Source organism: Bacillus rossius, chromosome 3 (genome assembly GCF_032445375.1).
Source record: "Bacillus rossius redtenbacheri isolate Brsri chromosome 3, Brsri_v3, whole genome shotgun sequence".
In the NCBI taxonomy this organism is placed as follows: Eukaryota; Metazoa; Arthropoda; class Insecta; order Phasmatodea; family Bacillidae; genus Bacillus; species Bacillus rossius.
Window position 1 is genome coordinate 63129279 of NC_086332.1, and position 26095 is coordinate 63155373.

At 36.8% G+C, this 26095-nt stretch overlaps 1 protein-coding gene across 2 annotated transcripts in view; it reads right to left on the reverse strand.

The window, feature by feature from the left end:
* Positions 1 to 1589: 1589 nt before the first annotated feature.
* The window catches only part of LOC134531453 (sialin-like), a 62612-nt gene continuing 38106 nt past the window's right edge, over positions 1590 to 26095 (reverse strand). Inside the window, exons 5-9 of one of the 2 annotated variants that reach the window (XM_063367164.1) lie at positions 25056 to 25270; positions 22405 to 22557; positions 19541 to 19673; positions 16921 to 17162; positions 1590 to 2833 (exon numbers count right to left, since the gene is read on the reverse strand). In XM_063367164.1, the coding sequence (XP_063223234.1) occupies positions 2612 to 2833; positions 16921 to 17162; positions 19541 to 19673; positions 22405 to 22557; positions 25056 to 25270 (965 nt within the window). In that variant the 3' untranslated portion in view covers positions 1590 to 2611. The remainder of the gene's footprint in view (positions 2834 to 16920; positions 17163 to 19540; positions 19674 to 22404; positions 22558 to 25055; positions 25271 to 26095) is intronic. The other variant, XM_063367165.1, reaches the window with a different exon arrangement.

Consider the following 26095-nt stretch of genomic DNA (forward strand, 5'->3'; position numbering starts at 1 on the left):
AGTGCTTACTTGTCAACTATCCTACTTCCTTGCCTCAAAACCCTTGGAAGTTATATAATTACATTACTAGCACATTTAAGGGGTAGACATTTGATGTTTTTCCTTTCAAACACTGTTAGAGCTGCGACTTCACATTTGTATTACGTTTGGAATTTCTCCATGTTTCCTCAAACAATTTTTTTTTGCATTTATATTCGTAATGCGTTTTTTTATATCTCGCTAATAGTTCGTTTAGCTCTAGTGAAATAAATGCAGCTCAAGACTCATTCCTTTTAGCGGCGATATTCAAATGTTCAGTATGAAGAAATGCGACAATTTGAAAGGAGGATTATGGGAATAATTAAAGTAAAATTTTAATCAACCACTAACAGTGAGAAAAATTTCTATACCACAAAGGTTTCCATTAATATGCAATTATGTAAATATGACGCTAACATTTATCATTATCTCATAAAGTTTCTCTCGAAGCTGGTAGTTTATGACTCCAGTAATTCCAATAAATAGCTATGGCGGAGCGCTTACGGTTAATGAGAAGAGGGAACTCTGTAATGGTGTGAAAATTTCTCTCGCAGTAGCTACTAAAAGTAGAACATATCACGCAGCACTTTTGTTTCAAGAAATCCTCAACCTGACCAGGGTCTGACCCACGAACTCTGGCCTGCTGACAAAGAGCCGTAACCACCGGAACTGCAGTTTAACAACACAGGCCATTTGCTGCGTGCTCTCACTTGTATACGTAGTGAGGATAACTTGTGATGCGTGCTGCTGGAAAACAGGACATGAATGCCAGGTGGATTTGATATCTTCGGGCTGAAACCACCCCGACGCCAGAGAGTTACCATGCACAGAAACAAATCGCATGAGGGAAAATTTCGTGGGTAGTCTTTATGCCTATACCTCCGATGCCGTTGTGTGAGGTTGACACAGCTTGTCTATTTTACAACATGTTTTATGATTATTTAATACAATTGTTTGGACATGCGCCATTGCAGTTTTGCACTGTTTGTTATGGAAAAAATTTCAAGAATCCAAAATAATAAATAAAATTGAAAACATACTCAACAGTGAACAAGCCTAAAACAGCTGATGTTGAACAGATGGAACCAACATCAAACCTAAACAGGTATTATCGACAAGACAACAACGACCGCACATACTAACACATTCTATCTATTAAAAAAAAATCAGACAGCACAAGAATCCCGTGGAAGGAATTTAGCCATGAAATAATAATATCACAGATGAACACAGTGTGCTGGCAATGACGAGACAGTTTCAGTAATAACAGTAAATGCAGACAATCAACAAACCTGAACTACGCAGCAAACATACGAACATAACGATAAAAATAAACACACAACGACGACAGCGCCGACAAACACAGAAGGTTTCCTATGACAAAACATTTGTAAACGTAACATATGGCAACCAATGAGATTGTTTGGAAATTTTCTGACCAACACTTTAATAACAAAGCTATCAACGTGTGTTAAAATTTTAGTTTATTTGCTAACGTCATGCAGTACAAAACGTGTGAACGTTTAAAGTTTGAAGGCCAAGGAAAGTTAGCGATTTTATAAAATTTATTCTTTTTTTTTTTTTTTTTTTTTTTTAGAGAAGAGAGCATAACATGGTCAAGAATTACATATACATGTATAATAAATATAGAACACTTATCGTATACAACTATTCTTGTAGTTTAAAGCATTTTTAACGTGTTTATTACGTAAACAAACATGACTAACGCTGCGGCCTCATACTTGGCTTCTACCGGTCACACGGCATAACATAAACGAACGGAATAGATCGTTTCCATGTACACATGCGTGCCATTAAAGATACTCTTTCCCGGATTTTCGTATCCACATACGCCATCCATGTCCGATTTCATGTCTTTGTATAATGAGACTTAAACTGGTATTCAAACGTTTTCTTTAAATAACAGTCTTAAAATTAAGAAATCATTATAAATAAATGTTTCTACTTTGGTTAAAAAGTTATTTAATTTGCACAGATCATTACATCTCTGAATAACATAAGCTTTCAAAACATTTGAGTTCAGATTCATACTTTCAATAATCAATTACGTATGCACATAAAAAAAAAGTGAGCGAGACTTTCAGTACTCGCCAGAGATATGTACCATCTAACCTTGGTAACAAACAAATTAATGTACTCTCATGTTGTAAACACACTTTTAATACTAAACTAGGATAGAATTCGCTGCCGGAGCAGCTACGTCGACTAACGAATCATTCCATTTGCAGAGCGAAATTTTAACTATATAATGAAACTGCTCCGATAAAAGCGAAAAAGACTTTAAAATATAATAAATTCGCCGCTTTGGACTTGAATTTCAACAAAGCATTATATTGAAATACAGGCCATTTGTTAAAATTCACTGAACCGTTAATACTATAAAGTTGCACTTTATCTTTGTGAAATTTAGTTCACGCCATCCACCACAGATGGCAGCACTCTGGTTATAAATTTCCGTTACACGCGACTTACTTTCCATTCACGAAATCACTCGTACCAAAAGTCGTACACCGAGAGCTAAGATGTCACACGCCAAAAGCACGTACAAATTGACGAACTCTGAGCAGAATGGTCAGTTAGGCATGCGGAGAGACAGTTTGGGAGCTGGCCTCTTCGTGTGCACCTCTATGTCGACCGTGGATGCCTTGCTCACGCTCGCGTCGTCTGGAAGTGGCTGCAGCGCCCGGTTCCAGGGCTGCTCCTCCACCGAGCCGAAGAAGAGGTAGATGAAGAAGGGGACCACGTTCACTCCTGCGGCCACGTAGAACACTTTGCTCCACGCCGTCAGGGTTTGCTGGAACGTAAGTGGTGAGAATTGTTATTGCACGCGCTGTGTTTGCTATCAAACATACACGGTAATTACAATAGCGTTAGTAACATTAATAGACTTGAAAAAAAGTGTGTAACTTTGCATGCCCTTTGCCTCTTCATATCATATAAGCATTCATATGTATATCTAAAGACAGATACAACACTGTTACGTGATTTTGGTAATTTGTGTCTTATTTATTTTTGTGGTACTTTGGGAGTATGTTAATTATAACTGTCATGTATTTTCGGTAATATTTTTAAAGAAGAATAAATCTTTAAAAAATCTTCCAGTACACTTTTCTTTAACCTACAAATCATTTAAATGTAAACTAATAATTAACCACAAATTTCGGAACATTCTCTCCCACTGCAGGACTTACATCTAAGGGATTTTGTACTGTAATTGGTTTGCATCATGTTTTAGTCGGGCCGATCTAACTCCTTACAAGTATATAAATTAAAATTTACTAAGAAAATATTTTTTGACTTGGGATTTTCAAACAAATAGAAAATATATTAGTCGTTACAACAAATTTTACCTAAACAAGCATGACATTTTATCGTGCTGTATGAAAATTAAATCAATGATTATATCAGAACAAACCGTTTATACCATTGGTTAGGACACTTTACGAACAAAATGGTGATCGAGTATACAAATATGAAGAAAGCTGCAGGTAGCCTTGCATTACATGTTTAATATCGTCTAAGTTTATGGTCATCATATAAACCTTACAGGCGTTTTCTAAAACCTAACTTGGCCACAGTTGGCACTGAAGTGGACGAAGCATTCATAAAGGCAGTATATATATATATATATATATATATATATATATATATATATATATATATATATATATATATTTATTTATTTCACTGTTATCTTGAAAGCGGCGATGTCCAGCGTGTAACCAGCTAGCTGCTTATCTATGGTCAGGGACGTAACTAGAGAGGGGCAGAGGGGCTTGTGCCCCGGGCGCCACATTTGATTGGGGGGGGGGGGGGGGGGGGAGACTAAACTGGCAGAGTAATTTTTACTATAGATATTTACTTGTGTTAGAACACAAAACAAAAATTTGGAGGGCATATGAACTGAATTATCAGTATTAAAGGATACACCCATGTATACAGTCAAATATTTAAAAACTAGTGGCTACTATCTAACTTGCGATGTACTAAAAATGACATGACTGCAAATAAATCTATTTATTTACCATACAACTTGAATAAGAAATATTTGGCATAGTGGAGTAAATAGGTGGTGGCGATATGAGGTGTTATCGGGAAAGTTTAATTTGGTAGGTTTGAAAGAAGAAAAAAAAGGAGTACCAAGATGAGACTTTGCCCTGAGTGTAAAATAGCCTAGACTCTAGTTAGGTACGTCCCTGGCTATGGCACAACGGTAAAACGTTGGACTCGCATACGATAGTAGTAGCCGAGTTCAATCCGAGTTCTGCCAAACTGGTTTCGTTTATCCGTGGCTTCCTGAACTCAATCCGGGTGAACGTTAGGACTATGTATAACTATAAATTCGCTTCCTTTCCCGACGTTCTTTCGATGTATTAGTAGCCCGGTAAACCCTCCAAGAAACCTAAGAAAATATTTTCATTTGCTCAAAATTAGTGTGGATATATTAGATACCATTGTACAACTATATGTGCGTAGAGTTTCAGTGCCGCTCCAGTAGATTAGACACAAACTTTCTTTTTATCGGGTAAAGTGAGATAGTTCAGACCTAAACCCAGAATTCTTCTCTCGCTCGATAATCACAGCAGTTACGTATTTCCATCCAAATGTGCTATAAATAAACAATATTAGTAGTATAGGAATGGGGCCCCTAGGACACGGCTTCAGGCTGAGGTGCCTGAGGTGCCGACCGCCATCTTGGATTACGACGTCACGGCGGCCATCTTGGAGGAGTGTAACGGGACATAGCGTAACGGGACAAGTTTGACCTTGACCTTTGACCCTCAAAATTCGCTAAAATTGGGCAAAAATTGCCCAAAATTCCTCAAAAATCGCCAAAATTTACATTTTTTTGAAAAAAATTTCCGCCAAAAAATCTCAAAAAATTCCTCAATTCAAAAATCAGGATTTCGAAAATCCTCAAAAGTCGTTTTGCCCTAGAAAAAACCCAAATTCCTAAAAGCGGCTTAAAACTCCTAACAGCTAGCCGCTCTAAGCCGCCGAGGTCATGACCTTGAAAACTAGGATGCCATGGCAGCCATATTGTACGATGACGTCACCGTTGCAATTTTCGTTACGGCCGCCATCTTTAACTTTTTTATTTATTATCCGATTTCAATGAAAAATTTTTTAAAATTTATTAAAAAATCCATTTAATAAAATTTTAATAAAAAATATTTAAAAAATATACTTTTACGACACGGAGTTCGGAGTCCTCGGTTCGAACCCGGTGAGGCCAAAAAAAAATTAAAAATGACGACCGATCCTCCTCCCGTGGTGACTTTTGGCAGACTGACTCCCACCACTTTTCTTAAAGCATATATATATCGTCACCTAGTATGACGTCATGTCCGCCATCTTGTCTTCGATGCTGGAAGCCATCATCATCATTGTATCGTCGACGAGAGTGCGCTGACACCATGTTAGTTTAGTTCGTATCCGCTAGAGTGCAGTAATCATTTATTATTACTGTGACACCCGCCATCTTGAAATATGGCCGCCATCTTGAAAATCCGTAATTATTTAGCTAGAAATTCGGGAAAAATTCCAAAATTCATTAAATAAATCACTCATTAACTTACATATTGATTCGATCCGCTCCAGTCCTTGGTTCGATCCCTGAATGATGCAAAACATTTAATTTTATATAAAAAATAATAATTTCAATAAACCATGTTCAAAATTCTTAAAGAGACTTTAAATCCTCTACTACCATCATCCTATCAGACACCAAGACCACCATATTGGAAATTCGTAATTGTAATGCTAGAGATTCGGGAAAAAGTTCAAAATTCATTAAATAAATTTGTAATCTATATACTGATTGATTAGATCGACTAAGGTCCTTGGTTCGACCCCTGGCCGACACAAAACAACTTTAATTTTAAAAAAGTACCAGAAAAGTGTAAGGTTCGAGAAATAAAACACCTCAAAGTCTTTTACAAACATAATATTTATTACACAATTTCTATCCTACTACAGAATCACTTGCGAAAGCCAACAACAATCTTATAAACATTTAGCCCTACATAGACGTGCAACGACTACTTCTTAGCTCCAAATGGCTCCCAAAGCTCCAACAGCCTTCAAATGCTTAACACAGCTCCAAATGGCTCCAAATGCTCCAAACGGCTCCAAATGCTCCAAATGTCTCCAGCAGCTCCAAATGCTTGACAGCTCCAAATGCTTCAAAAGGCTCCAAATGCTCCAACAGCTCCAAAAAAAGGCTCCAAATGCACCAATAGCCTCCAAATGCTTAACACAGCTCCAAATGGCTCCAAATGCTCCAAACGGCCTCCAAATGCTTGACAGCCTCCAAATGCTTAACACAGCTCTAAATGGCTCCAAATGCTCCAAACGGCCTCCAAATTCTTGACAGCTCCAAATGTCTCCAGCAGCTCCAAATGCTCCAACAGCTCCAAAAAAAGGCTCCAAATGCTCCAACAGCCTCCAAATGCTTAACACAGCTCCAAATGGCTCCAAATGCTTGACAGCTCCAAATGCATAACACAGCTCCAAATGGCTCCAAATGCTCCAACAGCTCCAAAAAAAGGCTCCAAAAGCTCCAACAGCCTCCAAATGCTTGACAGCTCCAAATGTTTCCAGCAGCTCCAAATGCTCCAAATGCCTGACAGCTCCAAATGCTTCAAAAGGCTCCAAATGCTCCAAATGCTCCAAACGGCCTCCAAATGGCTCCAACAGCTCCAACAGCCTCCAAATGCTTGACAGCTTCAAATGTTTCCAGCAGCTCCAAATGCTCCAAATGGCCCCAACAGCCTCCAAATGCTTAACACAGCTCTAAATGGCTCCAACAGCTCCAAAAGACTCCAAATGCTTCAAAAGGCTCCAATTGCTCCAAGAGCTCCATCTTCAATTGGTTCCAACTGATTCCTATTACTTTTATCGAACTTGGCATGATTACTAACATGTCTTTATCAGTATACATTTTGACTGGCAGTGGTAACGTTTTTTACACCTTTAAGTTATAAGTTTTATTTAGAAATCAGATTTCGATAAATGATAGCTTCCATCTGGAAAGAAAATATATTAATTTATCTTCAAGTTTATACACATACATTTAATTAAATCCATTATTGTATGTAGCCAGCTTCCCTCAGTTCTTTGAGTATGAAGGATATTTCTTTAATGTTCGAATAGTTTCCTGCACAAAGCGATCCATGTAGTAGTCGTAGCCTGTTAACCAATATGTTAGGATCTTCCCATGAGGTATAATCAATCTCTTCTGCTGCCTTCATCATCCTTGCATGTTTATAATAAATATTATCTCTGGTGTTTATCGTTTTAACACCAACCACAAGGTCACTTTCGTCATCTTGCCAGTGATTATCACAAGCTTGATCAGGATAATTTATTTTATTACGTCGTTTCCATCGTTTTGGTCTCAAACCACCATCACAGTCTTCGCTCTTGCATGCTTTTGGTGCTTCAGTACAGTACTCAATCATGTCAGCCTCAGATGTGTCACCACAATCTTCAATCATGCCAGCTTCTGATGTGTCACCACAGTCTTCAATCATGTCAGCACCACAAACTTGATCAGGATAATTTATTTTATTACGTCGTTTCCATCGTTTTGGTCTCAGACTGCCATCACAGTCTTCGATCTTGCCTGCTTTAGGTGTTTCAGTACAGTACTCAATCATGTCAGCCTCAGATGTGTCACCACAATCTTCAATCATGCCAGCCTCAGATGATTCATCAAAGTCTTCGACCTTGTAAGCTTCAGGTGGTTCTCCATCTTTCACATTTTCATGGAGACGACTAGATATTGGAGTAAATATATTTTCATTTCTAATGTGGTTACAACTTCCTTCGTTTGTTTTAAATTTTAAATTATTATCTTGATCTAGATCAGTAATTTTAGCATTAGCTTTTTCGCCTTCGTTCCTCTTCCGCGATGTTGTAGCCCAGTCTTCGTTATCTTTATTCATCTTAATTGTACAGGTCTTGTAATGGCTATCCAAGTAATATCTTCTACCAAAGGATTTCTGACACTGACTGCAATGAAATGGTTTTTGACAAGGACCCAAATTACACTCGCTTCTCTCATGTCGTTTAGCATTCTTTCTCAAGGTAAACACCTTGCTACAGTATCTACAGTGATGACGTTTTGATACAGCAACAAATCCCGTTTCAGGATTCATATTAGTTATTGAGACTAATGCCAGATGCAAACTAAGAGTTTTAAATTAGATATATTACTTAAATAGAATTTTTTAATTATTTCATCAGCGAGAATTAATTTATCTCATTCAAAGGTACTTGTTGCAAGTAGTTCTGCTTTTCAACAACAGATGTCGCCACATGTTACTTGCAGGTAAATAATATTTAGTTCTTTTATGCGGGATGCGGGATGCTCACTAACGATCGCAAAAGAAGGATGGCTTCGCTAGACTCCAAGGAGAAGGAAGTTCGTCCATCCTGTTAGTGCTTCTTAGATTTCTCAGAGATTATTTGACTGAGTAATGATATTTTTTTTTTTAAATTTCCACCTGATATAAATATTACAAGTGCTGATTTATTGGCAGAATTTCAATAATTAAATGCGACCTTGAATAAAAAATGACATGACTCATTAAGTAAAAAATCCTTCATGCAGAGATCGATTCCTCATCAGTAACCAGAAGCACTCGGAGAAAACCATCAGATGTCTAGTCAGGAATAATCAGAAGCACCCAGAGAAAACCATCAAAATATTGTCAAGAATAATCAGGAGCACACGGAGAAAACTACCATAATATTGTCAAGAATAAACGGGAGCACCCGGAGAAATCCACCATAATATTGACAAGAATAATCAGGAGCACACGGAGAAAACCACCGCAAGTTTTCTTTGATATCATAAAATTTCAGGAAAAAAATAATACTAAAAATAAAAATAAATTAATAAAAAATTTAAAAAAAATAAAATAAAAAAAATACATAAAATTCTGGCTTGTACTAGAACTCTATCTTTGTTCAACAATGAGAAGTTCACAAGCTAGCAGAATATATTTATGTATTTTTTTTATTTTATTTTTTTTAAATTTTTTATTAATTTATTTTTATTTTTAGTATTATTTTTTTCCTGAAATTTTATGATATCAAAGAAAACTTGCGGTGGTTTTCTCCGTGTGCTCCTGATTATTCTTGTCAATATTATGGTGGATTTCTCCGTGTGCTCCCGTTTATTCTTGACAATATTATGGTAGTTTTCTCCGTGTGCTCCTGATTATTCTTGACAATATTTTGATGGTTTTCTCTGGGTGCTTCTGATTATTCCTGACTAGACATCTGATGGTTTTCTCCGAGTGCTTCTGGTTACTGATGAGGAATCGATCTCTGCATGAAGAATTTTTTACTTAATGAGTCATGTCATTTTTTATTCAAGGTCGCATTTAATTATTGAAATTCTGCCAATAAATCAGCACTTATAATATTTATATCAGGTGGAAATTTAAAAAAAAAAAATATCATTACTCAGTCAAATAATCTCTGAGAAATCTAAGAAGCACTAACAGGATGGACGAACTTCCTTCTCCTTGGAGTCTAGCGAAGCCATCCTTCTTTTGCGATCGTTAGTGAGCATCCCGCATCCCGCATAAAAGAACTAAATATTATTTACCTGCAAGTAACATGTGGCGACATCTGTTGTTGAAAAGCAGAACTACTTGCAACAAGTACCTTTGAATGAGATAAATTAATTCTCGCTGATGAAATAATTAAAAAATTCTATTTAAGTAATATATCTAATTTAAAACTCTTAGTTTGCATCTGGCATTAGTCTCAATAACTAATATGAATCCTGAAACGGGATTTGTTGCTGTATCAAAACGTCATCACTGTAGATACTGTAGCAAGGTGTTTACCTTGAGAAAGAATGCTAAACGACATGAGAGAAGCGAGTGTAATTTGGGTCCTTGTCAAAAACCATTTCATTGCAGTCAGTGTCAGAAATCCTTTGGTAGAAGATATTACTTGGATAGCCATTACAAGACCTGTACAATTAAGATGAATAAAGATAACGAAGACTGGGCTACAACATCGCGGAAGAGGAACGAAGGCGAAAAAGCTAATGCTAAAATTACTGATCTAGATCAAGATAATAATTTAAAATTTAAAACAAACGAAGGAAGTTGTAACCACATTAGAAATGAAAATATATTTACTCCAATATCTAGTCGTCTCCATGAAAATGTGAAAGATGGAGAACCACCTGAAGCTTACAAGGTCGAAGACTTTGATGAATCATCTGAGGCTGGCATGATTGAAGATTGTGGTGACACATCTGAGGCTGACATGATTGAGTACTGTACTGAAACACCTAAAGCAGGCAAGATCGAAGACTGTGATGGCAGTCTGAGACCAAAACGATGGAAACGACGTAATAAAATAAATTATCCTGATCAAGTTTGTGGTGCTGACATGATTGAAGACTGTGGTGACACATCAGAAGCTGGCATGATTGAAGATTGTGGTGACACATCTGAGGCTGACATGATTGAGTACTGTACTGAAGCACCAAAAGCATGCAAGAGCGAAGACTGTGATGGTGGTTTGAGACCAAAACGATGGAAACGACGTAATAAAATAAATTATCCTGATCAAGCTTGTGATAATCACTGGCAAGATGACGAAAGTGACCTTGTGGTTGGTGTTAAAACGATAAACACCAGAGATAATATTTATTATAAACATGCAAGGATGATGAAGGCAGCAGAAGAGATTGATTATACCTCATGGGAAGATCCTAACATATTGGTTAACAGGCTACGACTACTACATGGATCGCTTTGTGCAGGAAACTATTCGAACATTAAAGAAATATCCTTCATACTCAAAGAACTGAGGGAAGCTGGCTACATACAATAATGGATTAAATTAAATGTATATGTATAAACTTGAAGATAAATTAATATATTTTCTTTCCAGATGGAAGCTATCATTTATCGAAATCTGATTTCTAAATAAAACTTATAACTTAAAGGTGTAAAAAACGTTACCACTGCCAGTCAAAATGTATACTGATAAAGACATGTTAGTAATCATGCCAAGTTCGATAAAAGTAATAGGAATCAGTTGGAACCAATTGAAGATGGAGCTCTTGGAGCAATTGGAGCCTTTTGAAGCATTTGGAGTCTTTTGGAGCTGTTGGAGCCATTTAGAGCTGTGTTAAGCATTTGGAGGCTGTTGGGGCCATTTGGAGCATTTGGAGCTGCTGGAAACATTTGGAGCTGTCAAGCATTTGGAGGCTGTTGGAGCTGTTGGAGCCATTTGGAGGCCGTTTGGAGCATTTGGAGCATTTGGAGCCTTTTGAAGCATTTGGAGCTGTCAGGCATTTGGAGCATTTGGAGCTGCTGGAAACATTTGGAGCTGTCAAGCATTTGGAGGCTGTTGGAGCTTTTGGAGCCTTTTTTTGGAGCTGTTGGAGCATTTGGAGCCATTTGGAGCTGTGTTATGCATTTGGAGCTGTCAAGCATTTGGAGCCATTTGGAGCTGTGTTAAGCATTTGGAGGCTGTTGGAGCATTTGGAGCCTTTTTTTGGAGCTGTTGGAGCATTTGGAGCTGCTGGAGACATTTGGAGCTGTCAAGAATTTGGAGGCCGTTTGGAGCATTTGGAGCCATTTAGAGCTGTGTTAAGCATTTGGAGGCTGTCAAGCATTTGGAGGCCGTTTGGAGCATTTGGAGCCATTTGGAGCTGTGTTAAGCATTTGGAGGCTATTGGTGCATTTGGAGCCTTTTTTTGGAGCTGTTGGAGCATTTGGAGCCTTTTGAAGCATTTGGAGCTGTCAAGCATTTGGAGCTGCTGGAGACATTTGGAGCATTTGGAGCCGTTTGGAGCATTTGGAGCCATTTGGAGCTGTGTTAAGCATTTGAAGGCTGTTGGAGCTTTGGGAGCCATTTGGAGCTAAGAAGTAGTCGTTGCACGTCTATGTAGGGCTAAATGTTTATAAGATTGTTGTTGGCTTTCGCAAGTGATTCTGTAGTAGGATAGAAATTGTGTAATAAATATTATGTTTGTAAAAGACTTTGAGGTGTTTTATTTCTCGAACCTTACACTTTTCTGGTACTTTTTTAAAATTAAAGTTGTTTTGTATCGGCCAGGGGTCGAACCAAGGACCTTAGTCGATCTAATCAATCAGTATATAGATTACAAATTTATTTAATGAATTTTGAACTTTTTCCCGAATCTCTAGCATTACAATTACGAATTTCCAATATGGTGGTCTTGGTGTCTGATAGGATGATGGTAGTAGAGGATTTAAAGTCTCTTTAAGAATTTTGAACATGGTTTATTGAAATTATTATTTTTTATATAAAATTAAATGTTTTGCATCATTCAGGGATCGAACCAAGGACTGGAGCGGATCGAATCAATATGTAAGTTAATGAGTGATTTATTTAATGAATTTTGGAATTTTTCCCGAATTTCTAGCTAAATAATTACGGATTTTCAAGATGGCGGCCATATTTCAAGATGGCGGGTGTCACAGTAATAATAAATGATTACTGCACTCTAGCGGATACGAACTAAACTAACATGGTGTCAGCGCACTCTCGTCGACGATACAATGATGATGATGGCTTCCAGCATCGAAGACAAGATGGCGGACATGACGTCATACTAGGTGACGATATATATATGCTTTAAGAAAAGTGGTGGGAGTCAGTCTGCCAAAAGTCACCACGGGAGGAGGATCGGTCGTCATTTTTAATTTTTTTTTGGCCTCACCGGGTTCGAACCGAGGACTCCGAACTCCGTGTCGTAAAAGTATATTTTTTAAATATTTTTTATTAAAATTTTATTAAATGGATTTTTTAATAAATTTTAAAAAATTTTTCATTGAAATCGGATAATAAATAAAAAAGTTAAAGATGGCGGCCGTAACGAAAATTGCAACGGTGACGTCATCGTACAATATGGCTGCCATGGCATCCTAGTTTTCAAGGTCATGACCTCGGCGGCTTAGAGCGGCTAGCTCTTAGGAGTTTTAAGCCGCTTTTAGGAATTTGGGTTTTTTCTAGGGCAAAACGACTTTTGAGGATTTTCGAAATCCTGATTTTTGAATTGAGGAATTTTTTGAGATTTTTTGGCGGAAATTTTTTTCAAAAAAATGTAAATTTTGGCGATTTTTGAGGAATTTTGGGCAATTTTTGCCCAATTTTAGCGAATTTTGAGGGTCAAAGGTCAAGGTCAAACTTGTCCCGTTACGCTATGTCCCGTTACACTCCTCCAAGATGGCCGCCGTGACGTCGTAATCCAAGATGGCGGTCGGCACCTCAGGCACCTCAGCCTGAAGCCGTGTCCTAGGGGCCCCATTCCTATACTACTAATATTAATTCAATGCTTCATTTTTTATTACGTCTTTTACGAAGAGACGGAAATTGATTAATTATAAACTTAGCAATAAACACAAGAGCTCAAGGACGAAAAACGCAAAAAACGTAAGAAATCTATAATAATCTATAAATCACGCAATTCGCGTAAGTAACAATACCACAACTTCAAACAGTTAAACTGAAGGAATTGTATTTTTCTTAATTGGGCTACTTTCTATTCTAATTTTCCATGAAAACGTGTAAAATTTTTAAATAATTTTATCAAATTATAATTTCACTTGTGCTAGTGATAGAAAAGATAAACGTAGCCTTCGATACACATAACGTCTGCAAATTTTTATTTTTTTCTTAATAATTCACTTCAAAAATTGAATGCGGATGGAAAACACAAGTTGAAACGCAAAAAGTTTAAAGTTGGTTAATGTTTGCATTGAGTTTTTGCGTCTTGCGTAATTTATGAACTTGTTACTTGAAAACGTCGTTATTTACCTTTTTGTCTTTTGCGCTCTTTGCGTTCTTCAGTAGTTAACTAACCCGGCACGAATAATTTTCTGAGTGGCTAGTAGGCCTATTGGCTTTTTCAGGTTAGTGTTGACGAGTTAGCCAAGCATGTAACCTTCCTCAGAGAACACATATCTACACCACTGCACTACCGCTAGCTGTATGTGTCCATGTATCTCATGACCTGTCGACAAGACGTAAATCCTTAAGATGAAATTTAAAAAATAACAATTCAATAAAAAATGTGAGCAAGTCTTTGAGTATTCTCGAGTGATGTATAAACATCTAGCCTTTGTAACGTGTAAATGCATGTGTTCTGACGTTGCAAATATACTTATAATACGAAACTCGGACACAAAAAGTTAAGTAGAATACTTTAAAATAATGCCGAGCATGATAAATATACAAATATTGTATTTATAAATAAATTTCATAACGCGAATCACACATAGTTTTCGCACCCACCGCTAGAATTCGCTGCCGGAGCAACTACGTTAACTATCGAGTCATTCGATTTGCAAAGCGAAATGTTAAACTATCTATAAAGAAATGTCTCCGATGAAAGCGAAAAATACTTGAAAAAATACTTAATTCCAGCTTTAGGCCTGATTTTCAAAAAAGAATTTTATTAATAACTGCTGATATTGTTAAAATCTACTAAACATTTGATACCAAACGTTTCCCTTTGTCTCTATGAACTTTGGTACGCGTCATCTGTCACAGATGACAGCACCGTGGTTAACCATTTCCGTTCCATTCACGTACTTACTCCTACCAAATGTCGTACACGGAGAGCTAAGAGGTTACACATCAGAAACTGAAGCCGTGTCAGGATTCGTCAGAAGTGTCTACTTGCATGCATTTGTTCCCGGAAGTGACATCACGAGGGGTGTCCCAACGGGAAGTGAAGTATGTAGGTACGCAAACAAGTAAACGAATCTGCGTGCTTCTCATGTACTTCCAGGTAAAGAAACGTCGCTATTTTGAATAGCTTTTCGTAGGCTAGTGTTTATTGGACATTTTAAAAGTAGCTAAAAATACTAGTAAAATAATTTTCACTTCGTATTTCCTTATAACGTTTGCAAGGAAATTTTAACAAATATATGCGTGTGCAAACCAAAATTAACATATGGAAAAAAAATGTATACACTTAATTAGAATGACGTTTGTGTATTTAAAGTTGAGGCAGAATTTACAATTTTCCTCTAAACACATTTTCTAGGGTTTAATTTATTTATTTGTTTAGTTAAAAGTTTACAACATGTTAAGCTGGCTCATAATATTTATAAACACGCGTCCGAACAGCTCTAGTACGCCACAAGGCTGAGTGAAGTACGCGGGATCGTTAAGTACACAAGCCACAAGTGTGCTCAAGCCAGGCTCCAGATTATGGTTGAGGAGGGGGGGGGGGGGGAACAGGGGTGTTAACCCCCTGTCGAGCCTGGATTTTATTATTTCATTTTGATTTGGAGGGTGTATTTACGTTTACTGCATCACTTAAATTCAAGTGTTGCTTTTTTATTTCTTCAAAATTTGAATACAACTTTTATAAGTTCTGCGTTTGAGAGCATGAATTCGTGACTATTCCGAGGCCAATCTCTTAAAAAATTTATGTTCCTGTTTTTCAATCGCTTCCTCTCTATCGACGACAGTCCATCCCGAAGAGTCTTTCAGGAGCCGACTTTGCCTTAAAACACCTGCTCCACGCCGCATTGAGCCTGACAAACGAGGACTGAGAAGCACGGACGATCCTCTCCCCCGCCCCCGCCTGACCAGGCCGTAGTCCGCTCGAACACACCCGCTGCGGACGGGCGTAAGGAGCAGTATCGCATGTACGACCACGGAGAGGCGTGTCAGCCGCGGGTAGGTCGCGGTGAAGGGCCTTGCGCGCCGACCTCGAACGGGATGTCCACGAAAATCTCTGGATTTTCCATGACTTCCCGTGGCCAAGATTACAAATAGGCCTGACGATTTTTTTTTTTTAATAATTTACCAATTTTGCAATTTTTATAAGGAAAAAAATAAAGAAAATCCAGCCTCCACCATTCCTATAGCTGCACTAGTTAAAAATAGAACTTTACATACCCGGTTTAACAGTGTGTATGACTATGCACTAAAACACCATCCGGAAAAAGTTTTTTTTATCAAAGGCTGTGTGTGATGGCATACAGGAGCATAGCTTATTCCCCTCAAACATTATCACTGAAATTTTTTCATGTTTTTTCCAGGTTTTAAAGTAAATTCCCTGACTTTCATTCACCCATTTTCAACTTCCCTGACTTCTCGAGAATGTGTACACCGAGTCAAAATCAGTCGACACCGCCGCCCCTCACATGACCAACTACCCTCGAAACTGCCCCTCCCGAAAAGCCTATCCGGAGCCGCCCTTGTACACTGTTGTAAATTACAGGTAAATTTACTTTTTTTTTTCAAAGAATAATTTAACTCAAATAAACCAAGAGATCTTCGAAATTCAAATTAACTGAATCTGCGCAGAGACTACGCCGTATTTTGTCTTCCAAGTTCTATAGCAAAGGTAAACACATAAGTAAGCAGACAAAATAAGAGTGTTCTTTCTGTAGACTCAACCAGTTTTTTTTTTTTTTCTAATATACCAAGAATATTCTTACAGGTCCATGTTCGAAGTGGGCTCGATGTCCGTGAAATTACGAAGATAGCGGTAAATTGCGAGGACCATACCTGTATAACTTGTAAACAGCGTTCTTCGTGAATTGAAAGTAAAAAAAAAAAAAATTGTTGAGCAGTGTAGCGCAGGGGAAGCCTACAACTCACGTAGTTTCGGTTCCCTACCACGTTCGTGCAACTTCGGATTTCTCTCAAAAATTTAATTTAAAAAATCGAAGGGTTAGGTTAGGTTTTGTCAGTCACAACATGCTTGTTTTCATTTGAAACTTCTGATTTAGCGGCTTGAAGTGGCGTTAATACCGAAACGCAAAAACTTCTGAAATCTTTCGGAAATTCTTGCAGGGAACCGAAACTACGTGAGTTTGTAGGCTTCCCGTAGCGCAGGCTGCAGAGCACCTGGTTGTTGGTGAGCAGGCCGGTGATGGTGGGCGCGAGGATCGACACGGCGCTGAACACCGCGGTCGACAGCCCGAACAGCGTGCCGCTGTAGTTGACGGCCAGGTCCATGTGGTTGAGCTGGCTGCCGCCGATGTAGGCGCCCGACAGCGCCACCGCCGCGCTCAGCAGGCAGATGGTGGCCCGGGCGTCGCAGCTGACCAGGGGCAGGCACAGCAGGACGACAGCCGTGCCTACCGTGGCTGTGCGGAGAGATATAGAGAGAGGACATGGAGGCCCTGTCACCAAGGGTTAGTAAAGCATACAGATAGGGGCATCAACCGTCAGACTTGAAACAGGGTTTTTTTTTTCTTTTTTTTTCCTTCTATTTCTCACAAAACAATATGGGGGACTTTATTTTTATATTTGTATAATCTGTTCTAGAACTGTTTTGATTAACGATTTCGGTGACTTCATAACCCTCCAACTTTATTTGACGCAACATATTAGCAGGTGTTGGAAGCGAGAATTTGACAGTGTGACAGGACTTTAAAGTTAAGAATATTGTGCAATATGTGACCCAGGTCCCAGTGAGCACTGGTTTTCAATTATGTAAAATTTAAAAGACATAATTTAATGGTTAACTTTTGATTTGATAGTTTATTTTAAAAGTTTTATTATAATTTTGTTATTTAAGATTTTTGGTTGATTAGTAATTTCATTTCACTTTACTTTTTAATTTTAAGTAAGGAAATTTCTGTAAGGTTGGCTAAATGAGCATGGTTGTATTTAGTATTTTTCTTAAAGTTTTTTAAAGCTGTTTTGAAATTGTATTAATTAAACATTTATCCAAGTGCTACGAAAATTTTAGGTAACTTTAAATAAGCTTAATTTTTGTTTAAAGCTGTAATTACGTTGGACGTCGGTTTTACTGACTGCCGAGTTTCAGCGCTAGTAATACTCGTGACGTTTAATGTACCGAATGCCTTGTATGATGAAAATCGCCCGTAAAATCATCAGAGCCAATGTGAACATATTGAAAAAGGGAGTTGGTTTGAAAAAATTAGAAACTTTTAACACAAGTTTCTTCGTTTATATCTGATATGTGGAAGGTCCTTTTGTTTTTTGGAATTAATTGATTTGTGCAGAAAATATTTTACGTAAAGCAGCTGTATTTAAACTGAATCACTTTTTTTCTATGGAAGTGTTATAAGCGCCTCGTTGAAGATAATACTTGGTCATAAAGGATTTTTTTTTGTTCTGCCACTTCGCTTGGTGAAAGTAGGTCTAGTGTACCATGGAGATATTAGCCTATGGAGTAGGTCAAGTGGTTAGAAATTGGTTAGCAATTGGTTAGCAAAACAAATTGTAGCTGTACAAAGGCTAATATGCTATAAGTTTGTTTAATAGCTTGAAAATAACTCGCTGGGAAGAATTGTAAAGATACAATAATGTAGTGAATATTGCTAAACAAACAACATACCAATACATCTTCAATACATTTATCTTGAACTTCATTATAGCCAAAAATTGTTTTGCTAAGCAGATAGAAAATGGGGGTGAGGGGTCGTTCTCATTTATATTTCAAGTATTAACATGTCAACGATTATACACACCATCTCCCTTAATTCTTACCGCCATGGGTTATACCGTAATTCACGTTGTAGATGTTTTTGGAATAAATACCAGCAGCTTTGCTAGGCATAAACTTTCAATGAGATTTTCTACCCTTTTTTTTAGTCGAAGTCTGCATGGAGTTGGAATTCTGAGTATTTCTACCTCTCCTTTCTGTGTGAAGATGTACATGCTTATAGCCAAAAAGTAATATGACACAATTAAAACTTTTAAAAAAATTGTTTTATTTCTGTCCACGAAATTTATCCAGAGTTCCTGGAGACAGACGAAACATGGAAAAGGTAAAACTCAGGGAATTTGATCGATGTCTTCAAAACTAAGAAAACACAGGGAAATTGATAGTACTAAGTACAGTGCAGTATCAGTATTTTTTCATAATATCCAGTATCTGAATGCATTAAACCTGAATATATTTTAATTATTAATTTATGTGCTGTTTGTAATCCGTAATCAGTTTTTATTAACCTTAATAAAACTTTGAAGATACTAACCACTGTCTAAATTTGAAGCGGAATTAAAAATATATAGTCTTTAGCTTGTTAACAGTCGGCTATGCATCATTTTAAAGTTAAATTAAACATTTAATATATTTATCGGACTGGCAGTGTTGGTTACGTAGTGTTTTAATAAAATAACGTGCAAACTGTATATTATGCAGGAAAACATTTTATACTCAATTTTTCATGGTATGTATGAATGTTTGTCTTAATGTTTTTCGATAGTAATTTGTATTGTAATATATGTGTTATTTTACTAGAAACCTAACCGATTAGGCAGGGGAAACTCAGGGAATTTAGCTTAAGAAAGTGTGTGGGAACTCTGGTTGTCTGATACGTGCTAAAATTGCGGAAAGTTTATTTCATGCAATAATATAAAATTATTATTATTGACCTCTGGATTTTCTAGATGATGAGCTCAAACATTAAACCAGCAATCTCAACAAAAACATTGTTAAAATAAAGTAAAAATAATAATACCTCCCTTATTGCATAAATTATATACTCACATATTCCATTGAAGATGTTGTATGCCACAAAGTGACTGACGTATTTCCTTCTTCTTATCCATTGTGAAATGAATCCAAATGTTATGATACTCAACCAGGCAAATACTGGAGGTAAAGCAGCAAAATAGCCTGCCTAGAAAAAAAATCACTTAAAATACTTACATGAAATTTAAAGAGGGGGAAAATGAAAGATAAAATACCATTCAGTTAACTACAGAATGAACTTCATAGTCTTGGTAAAAATAAAAATTATACAAGTCAAATCATTACTAACATTTTATTTAATCAACCAACATACAGTTTTAACAATGTATTTTTTGGAACCCAAAAGACGTAGAACATTTAATCTGCAACGCAATCTTCTCAACTCTACACAACCTACATAAACATTAACTAAATTCATCTAAACACAGTTGGTACCAGCGGACACTGCGATCGCAGCCAACACCTCTCACACAATCCTCTTGTCCGCTCACACTCACGCCCAGCCCTAAATACCACAATGAATAGATCGTGGCTTTGCTGGTTCGTTGCTCTTCTTCACCCTCAACACTATGTTTCACATCTCACCACTAAATACCCTTTACTTTCACGCCAAGACGCCAGTGGCGCAGTGAGAGGGGTGGCCGTAAGGGGCCAAGTCCCTTCAGAACATAAAATTAATTAATTAATTTAGAGTTGAGATGCAGCCCGGCACAAATAAGTCACAATTTTTAACTATACCCTTTAACACTCGGGTGAGTTGAACGCTGTTCATTTATGCTACTTACTTCCGTGAGTCCCAAGAACGTAACATTAAATGAACTGAAAATTTACCCTGAATGTAACAATTTTTAAGCATTAGGGACCTATTCGCAATTTCTTTTTATTCATCTAAGCCACCTCATTCGTAAAAATTGGGTTCCGATGTTAATGAGCTGATTTTTACAGATTATAATATTTTGGAAGTAATGATAGTTTTTTATGCGACAGATTTTATGGTAGCTCTAGAACAAAATTTTTGGCTACGTTACTGAACACGCCAAACCTACACTACAAAACAATCGCATGACTTCAAGCCTATCGAAAACTGTGTCAGAAACTCCTTCTCTCTCTCAAACTCGCAACAGCCCTGTTGGGTCGGACAACAATCGGGCTAATGTTGCTCTAGCGGGCTATTTTTTTTTTTTAATTTTTACGAATTTATCATGTCATAATAACTCAAACATAGCATAATGCGTTCGAGCCGAGCCTCCCTCGTAGAGAAAGCAGCGTGATAGCGCCTAATTCCTAGGTGTCTGCGAGTACTCGAAACATATTTCATATTCGTGAATAATTTGATTATCAATTCGACATTTCAAATTTAATATGTATGTAAGACTCTTTACAAGCCTACACCATGTCAGACTCATTCTCAGGAACAAAAATATGGGGGGGGGGGAATGTATCATGTACGAGGCTAATATGATTAATTGAGAAACTTAGATTTGTTTCCTGCAACATTATTCACACGTTGTTTTATATATATGTTCAGTCAGTTCGTCGAGAAGGGACTGAACTAATCGAATCTTTTCTTAAATTGTTTTGAAATTATGTAAAAAAATTTTAGTGATATAATGGATATAATGAAACGATTCTGAATTAATTTTTATAACCATTTTTGGTGTTTTTAATGCGTTCACTGCAAAGCTTGTGATGAATCTGTAAACTCTGTAAAATAGAAAACAAATACTTGATTTATGAGCCTTGGTGAAACGTTGTGATGCAGCTGAAAAAGAATTTATCTTAAAATATGAGTTAAAACCTCGTTCTTCGATAATATTTGGCCCAAATGATGTTATTTGAAAGGAATTATTGTACGTTTGTATATTCTGCAAGAAATTCTTCGATAGAGGTTCTTGGCCAGAAAGCAATGATGCCAGTGGCTCTGGTGATGGTGTTAATTGTGGTGATTTGGTCTTTCCGCTCGCACAACATAATCCTGGTGGCTCATGTGGAAATCTCACAGCATTGCAATATTGACAAACGTGTTCATTGTTCCGAAGTCGATCGATATATTCGCGGCGTATTTGACTGTTGGATCATATCTGAACGCCAAACTGTTATGTCGTAATGTAAAGCTTGGCAGTCTGTTTTGTCGCCGTTACAAATTATTTTGTGTGTAGGCTCCAAATGAGCGAGTTGAACTCGACTGTATCTGTTGTTCTGGAGTCATAATAAATCGCTCTTGAGAAATTCTTATTAGATTTTCTTCCAAATGGTGTCTACGCTCTTCGTCAGTCTCATGTACTCGACGATCACGTAGTTGGCCTGCGTTGCACCTACGCCGACCGATATTTAGATGCCTCACTGGTGGCATTTATATCAATTAACAACGACCTGAAATCAATTTTACGTTCCAATTGGATAATTTTAACGTTTATGTTATGCTATGAAAACATGTTGTGATTTAGAATGCATAGAGATATGATAACCACTGACAAAACGCTGAAATATTCAATGTGGAATTTGATGAATTTTAAGATTAGGTTATGATACGGAAACTGTGACGGTTTCGAATGCATCAAATATATGATGATAACCACTGATAAACCACTGAAATATTTAATGCGGAATTTGTTGTTGTTATGAAAATCTGGGACAGCATAACTCTCAAACTGAACCAATTTTTCAGAATTTTCCGGTGGATTTTCCAAAACTTTTCTTTCATACTAACCTTTTGTTCACAATTACGAACACAAGAAAAACGATAACAACCATATCGGTCGAGCAGTTCTCAAGTTATGATCTTTCATACATACGGCAATTGATTTATATGTATGTGTGTGTGTAAAAAATATATATAAAGTTGAAATAATCTTCCAAATAATTTCCAATGTTTATACCTTTGTGGTGCTATAGTGCAAGACCTTCTTCATGTAGGTGGGCAAGGCGTTGGAGAGTGTCAGGTTCAGCCAGTTGGAGGGCAGGGCCATCGCGATGTGTGCCCACACTGGCACTGACAGCAGTATCTCCTTCCACGGCAATCTGGCCTTGGTCTGCACACGGAGAGCAGTCACATCAGTCACATCAGTCACATAGCCGACAAGAACATGGCGCGCCGAGTGTTACCAGAGCCTTTTCAAAGAGGGGGGGTGTCCATCAAGGATCATAACAACACTGATAGGTACCTAATGGAACGTCGACCTTGCATACATCAGACAGAGCGATGCTGGCGCACTCTAAGAATAGTCATAGGAAACAAATATGGCGAACATTACGTCATCCAAGATGGCGACCTCCAGCAGAAAAAAAAATATGGCGGACGTTACGTCACAATCCAATATGGTGACCTCCGATTTTTTTTTCATTGCAGTTTATGTCTTAAATTTTTTTCGTTGCGTCACAACATAGTTACTCACTAAAAAAAATATCTTAAACATTTAGCATAAGCTATAAGGACCTAAGTACAAATCCTTTGTTGAGTCAGGCCAACTTTAAGTCCAGTTCAAAGAGTTATGCACCTTTGGCTGTTGAAATAAATTAATCATAAGTTCCTTCTTGCCAGGCACACTCATATTGAGGTTGATGGATAACGCCATATTATTGAAAGAGCAGTATTTTTTACTCTATTGTTAATTTTCTCGATTGTGGCATATGTGGCTTAGGCTAGTTTGGTTCTGATAAACAGATTTCCGTCCAATTTCTACCATGTGCTACGCTACCTTGTGGAAATTGTCTTTCTGAGTTTCCGAAAGTTCACGCTTAAGTCTTTAATATTTATAATTGAGCAATAATATTTCGGGATAAAACTCTTGTGAATGTGTAGATACTTCATGTGTTTTATTATAAATTTTCTTAAGAAGATTTTTAGTGTGTTATAGTATTTCTTGTTTACGCCTGTTACTTGATTGGTAAGACCTATATTTAACGCAAATAATTTGTTCAATACAATTTCTGTTACTATAACTAATACCATTAGTATGTCTTTTACTATTGCCATAGCTTTTTAAATACTATTTTTATAGCAATATTATTTTTAACATCACTATATCTAACAAGTAAAAAATTCACATCTTAATTTTGATAAACTCATATCGAATATGTCACCACAATAATGACAAAATGAATAGCTCGTAGCTATAAAAATGTATTCATTATTGAAAAAAACACTTAACACTTTGCTATTCAATCCTATTTTATAGCATAATTTAATAAACGCTACTTACAAGCGCTATTATATTATAAGTGTAAAAAATAGTCCATCAGGGTTCTTTCGAAGTGTTCTTCCGTTATGAGATATCAGATTCTAGAACATAAAAATATTATAGGTATATAAACTAAATATATATCTATCACATTTTTTAGACAAAATAAAATAACTATAATTTATCATATTATATAACCTTGGAAATTTATGGTTTGGAAATTAATTGTAGAGAGTGAAATCTTAAATTTCTTCGGAAATTTTTACTATCCCTAAGTTGTTTATTTGTTGAAAATACTGATTTTTTATTAAGAGAATAATAATGCAAGATTGAACAAAAAATAATGATAGGTTGCACTGATGAGAAAATCAATATCATAGGAACTGTATTTCCAAGAGTATAGTTGCTGATCTGGAAATGTTTAGAACTAAATCTATAGACCTACAAATTTTTAGCAGTTGCAGTGTAGGGTTGTAAATAAACGGGTTTGAAATTTTAAAAAAATCATAATCTTCGTATCGGTACACTATAACCTAATTTCTTATTTATTGTAAAACTTATAAAGGTTATCTAGAAATTTCGTCTGAAATAATTTTTATACGACCAAGCATTACCGCAAGGAGTGGAAAAAACATGGGTAAGGAACAAATTCATAACTCGGTTAATAGGCACACTATCAAATCCATTCATATTACTATTACTTTTAGACCTTATAAAAATTATCTAAGACTTTGAAATAATTGTTTATACAACCAACCATTGCTGCAAAGGTAAATAAAAGAGGAGTTAAAGGACAAAAAAATGCATAATTCCGTATCACATCTGTGACATTATCAAATACTTATGTTACAATTTATTGTAAAAATTTTTAAACATTATTCAAAACCTTTTCTTAAAACTATTTTTGATAAGAGGAACCATTGCTGGCAAGGGGTTAAAAGGAAAAAAAAAAACCGTTTGAAAGCCAAAAATAAAGTATCTGGATTTACGCACCATGTATATTATGAAATCCATTATCAATTATCGTAAACATTCTAAACATTATCTTAAACCTAGGTTTCATTCTAAGTTATTCTATGCTAGATGCATTAATTTTAAAACATTCCAAACATTTTCGTTGCATGGAATGTGAGAAAATGTTATTCGATCATTTTGGAATATTGGAGAACATGTATGATGTTATGTGCATTATGTTCTCAAAATTTTCCAGAAGTTTCCACAAAGTTCTAGAAGAAATAGATACTTCGAAATACACCTTCACTTTTAATCTACGCCGAAATTTTTTTCGGCTGTACTGTATAGCACTTAACTAGTATTTGTGAAACACAGCAATAGTCCGGAAAACCAACCTCTGATTTGTTCTGTCTGGTACTCTCGGTAATGTAGAGCCGCTCTTCTTCAGAGATCCTGGGGTGGTCGTTCGGGGAGTCGAACACGAAGAACATCCACAGCACCGTCCACAGTATGACCAAAGATGAAAACAAGTAGAACACGAACGGCCACCCCATGGAGTCCACCAGATTGCCAGACACAGCATTGGAGACGATGGTGCCCAGGCTTATAGCTGCGAAAGAGGCAATAACTGTTTAGAACACACTGTAGTTTATGAGGTTCCGTTCCTGACAGTAAGAAAACTCCATTGGTGTGACAGTCTAGCTCTGTTTGTTAAGTCTGTCAATTCGTGTGCTTGTCTGTATGTCTCGCTGTCTGGATGTCACTCGCTCTGTTCTACATCACAGGCAAATATATTGTCAACTGGGTTAGACAGAGTGTTTTTAAGGAACTCGTAAACGAAATCTTTAACTGTTACAGGTCTTTTTAATGACTTGTATTGGATTGAGAGGTCATATAACTTGGCAATATCAATTTTTTTAAAAGCTTCCACTGTAAAACGTCGATATAGCCTAACTTATATATGCTTTATTCTTATTCATGTCCTTTATAAAATAAATTCCACATCCAAACAATTAACGCTAAGAATGATCACAATCCATTAATTTGTAAGTTAACATGAAACCAATAAGCAAGCAAGTGGTACTGTACCCTTTTCCTGCTTGAATGATTTATCTATGAAATATTTGTTAACAATTTCAAACAAAACAGATTTTATTTCAATGTTATGCGCTGAATATAAATACCAATTTTGTTTCGTAACAGTTGTACGAATATGGATCACAGCGTGAATAAAGATGTTTTCAAGTGTTAGGAACTCTCCTATAGGGTAACCTTTTAAAGCGAGTTTCGCACGAGTTCAGCTCATATTGTTCAACTGAGAATCCTCCAGAGAGTAATGTCGCCGATGCTTCAGGTTCGTCGGTAACGACTAGTGCTCATTCGGTGAGGGAAGCAGTGTCGTGCCCATTATTCTGGCCTCGGCCAGTAAATCCAC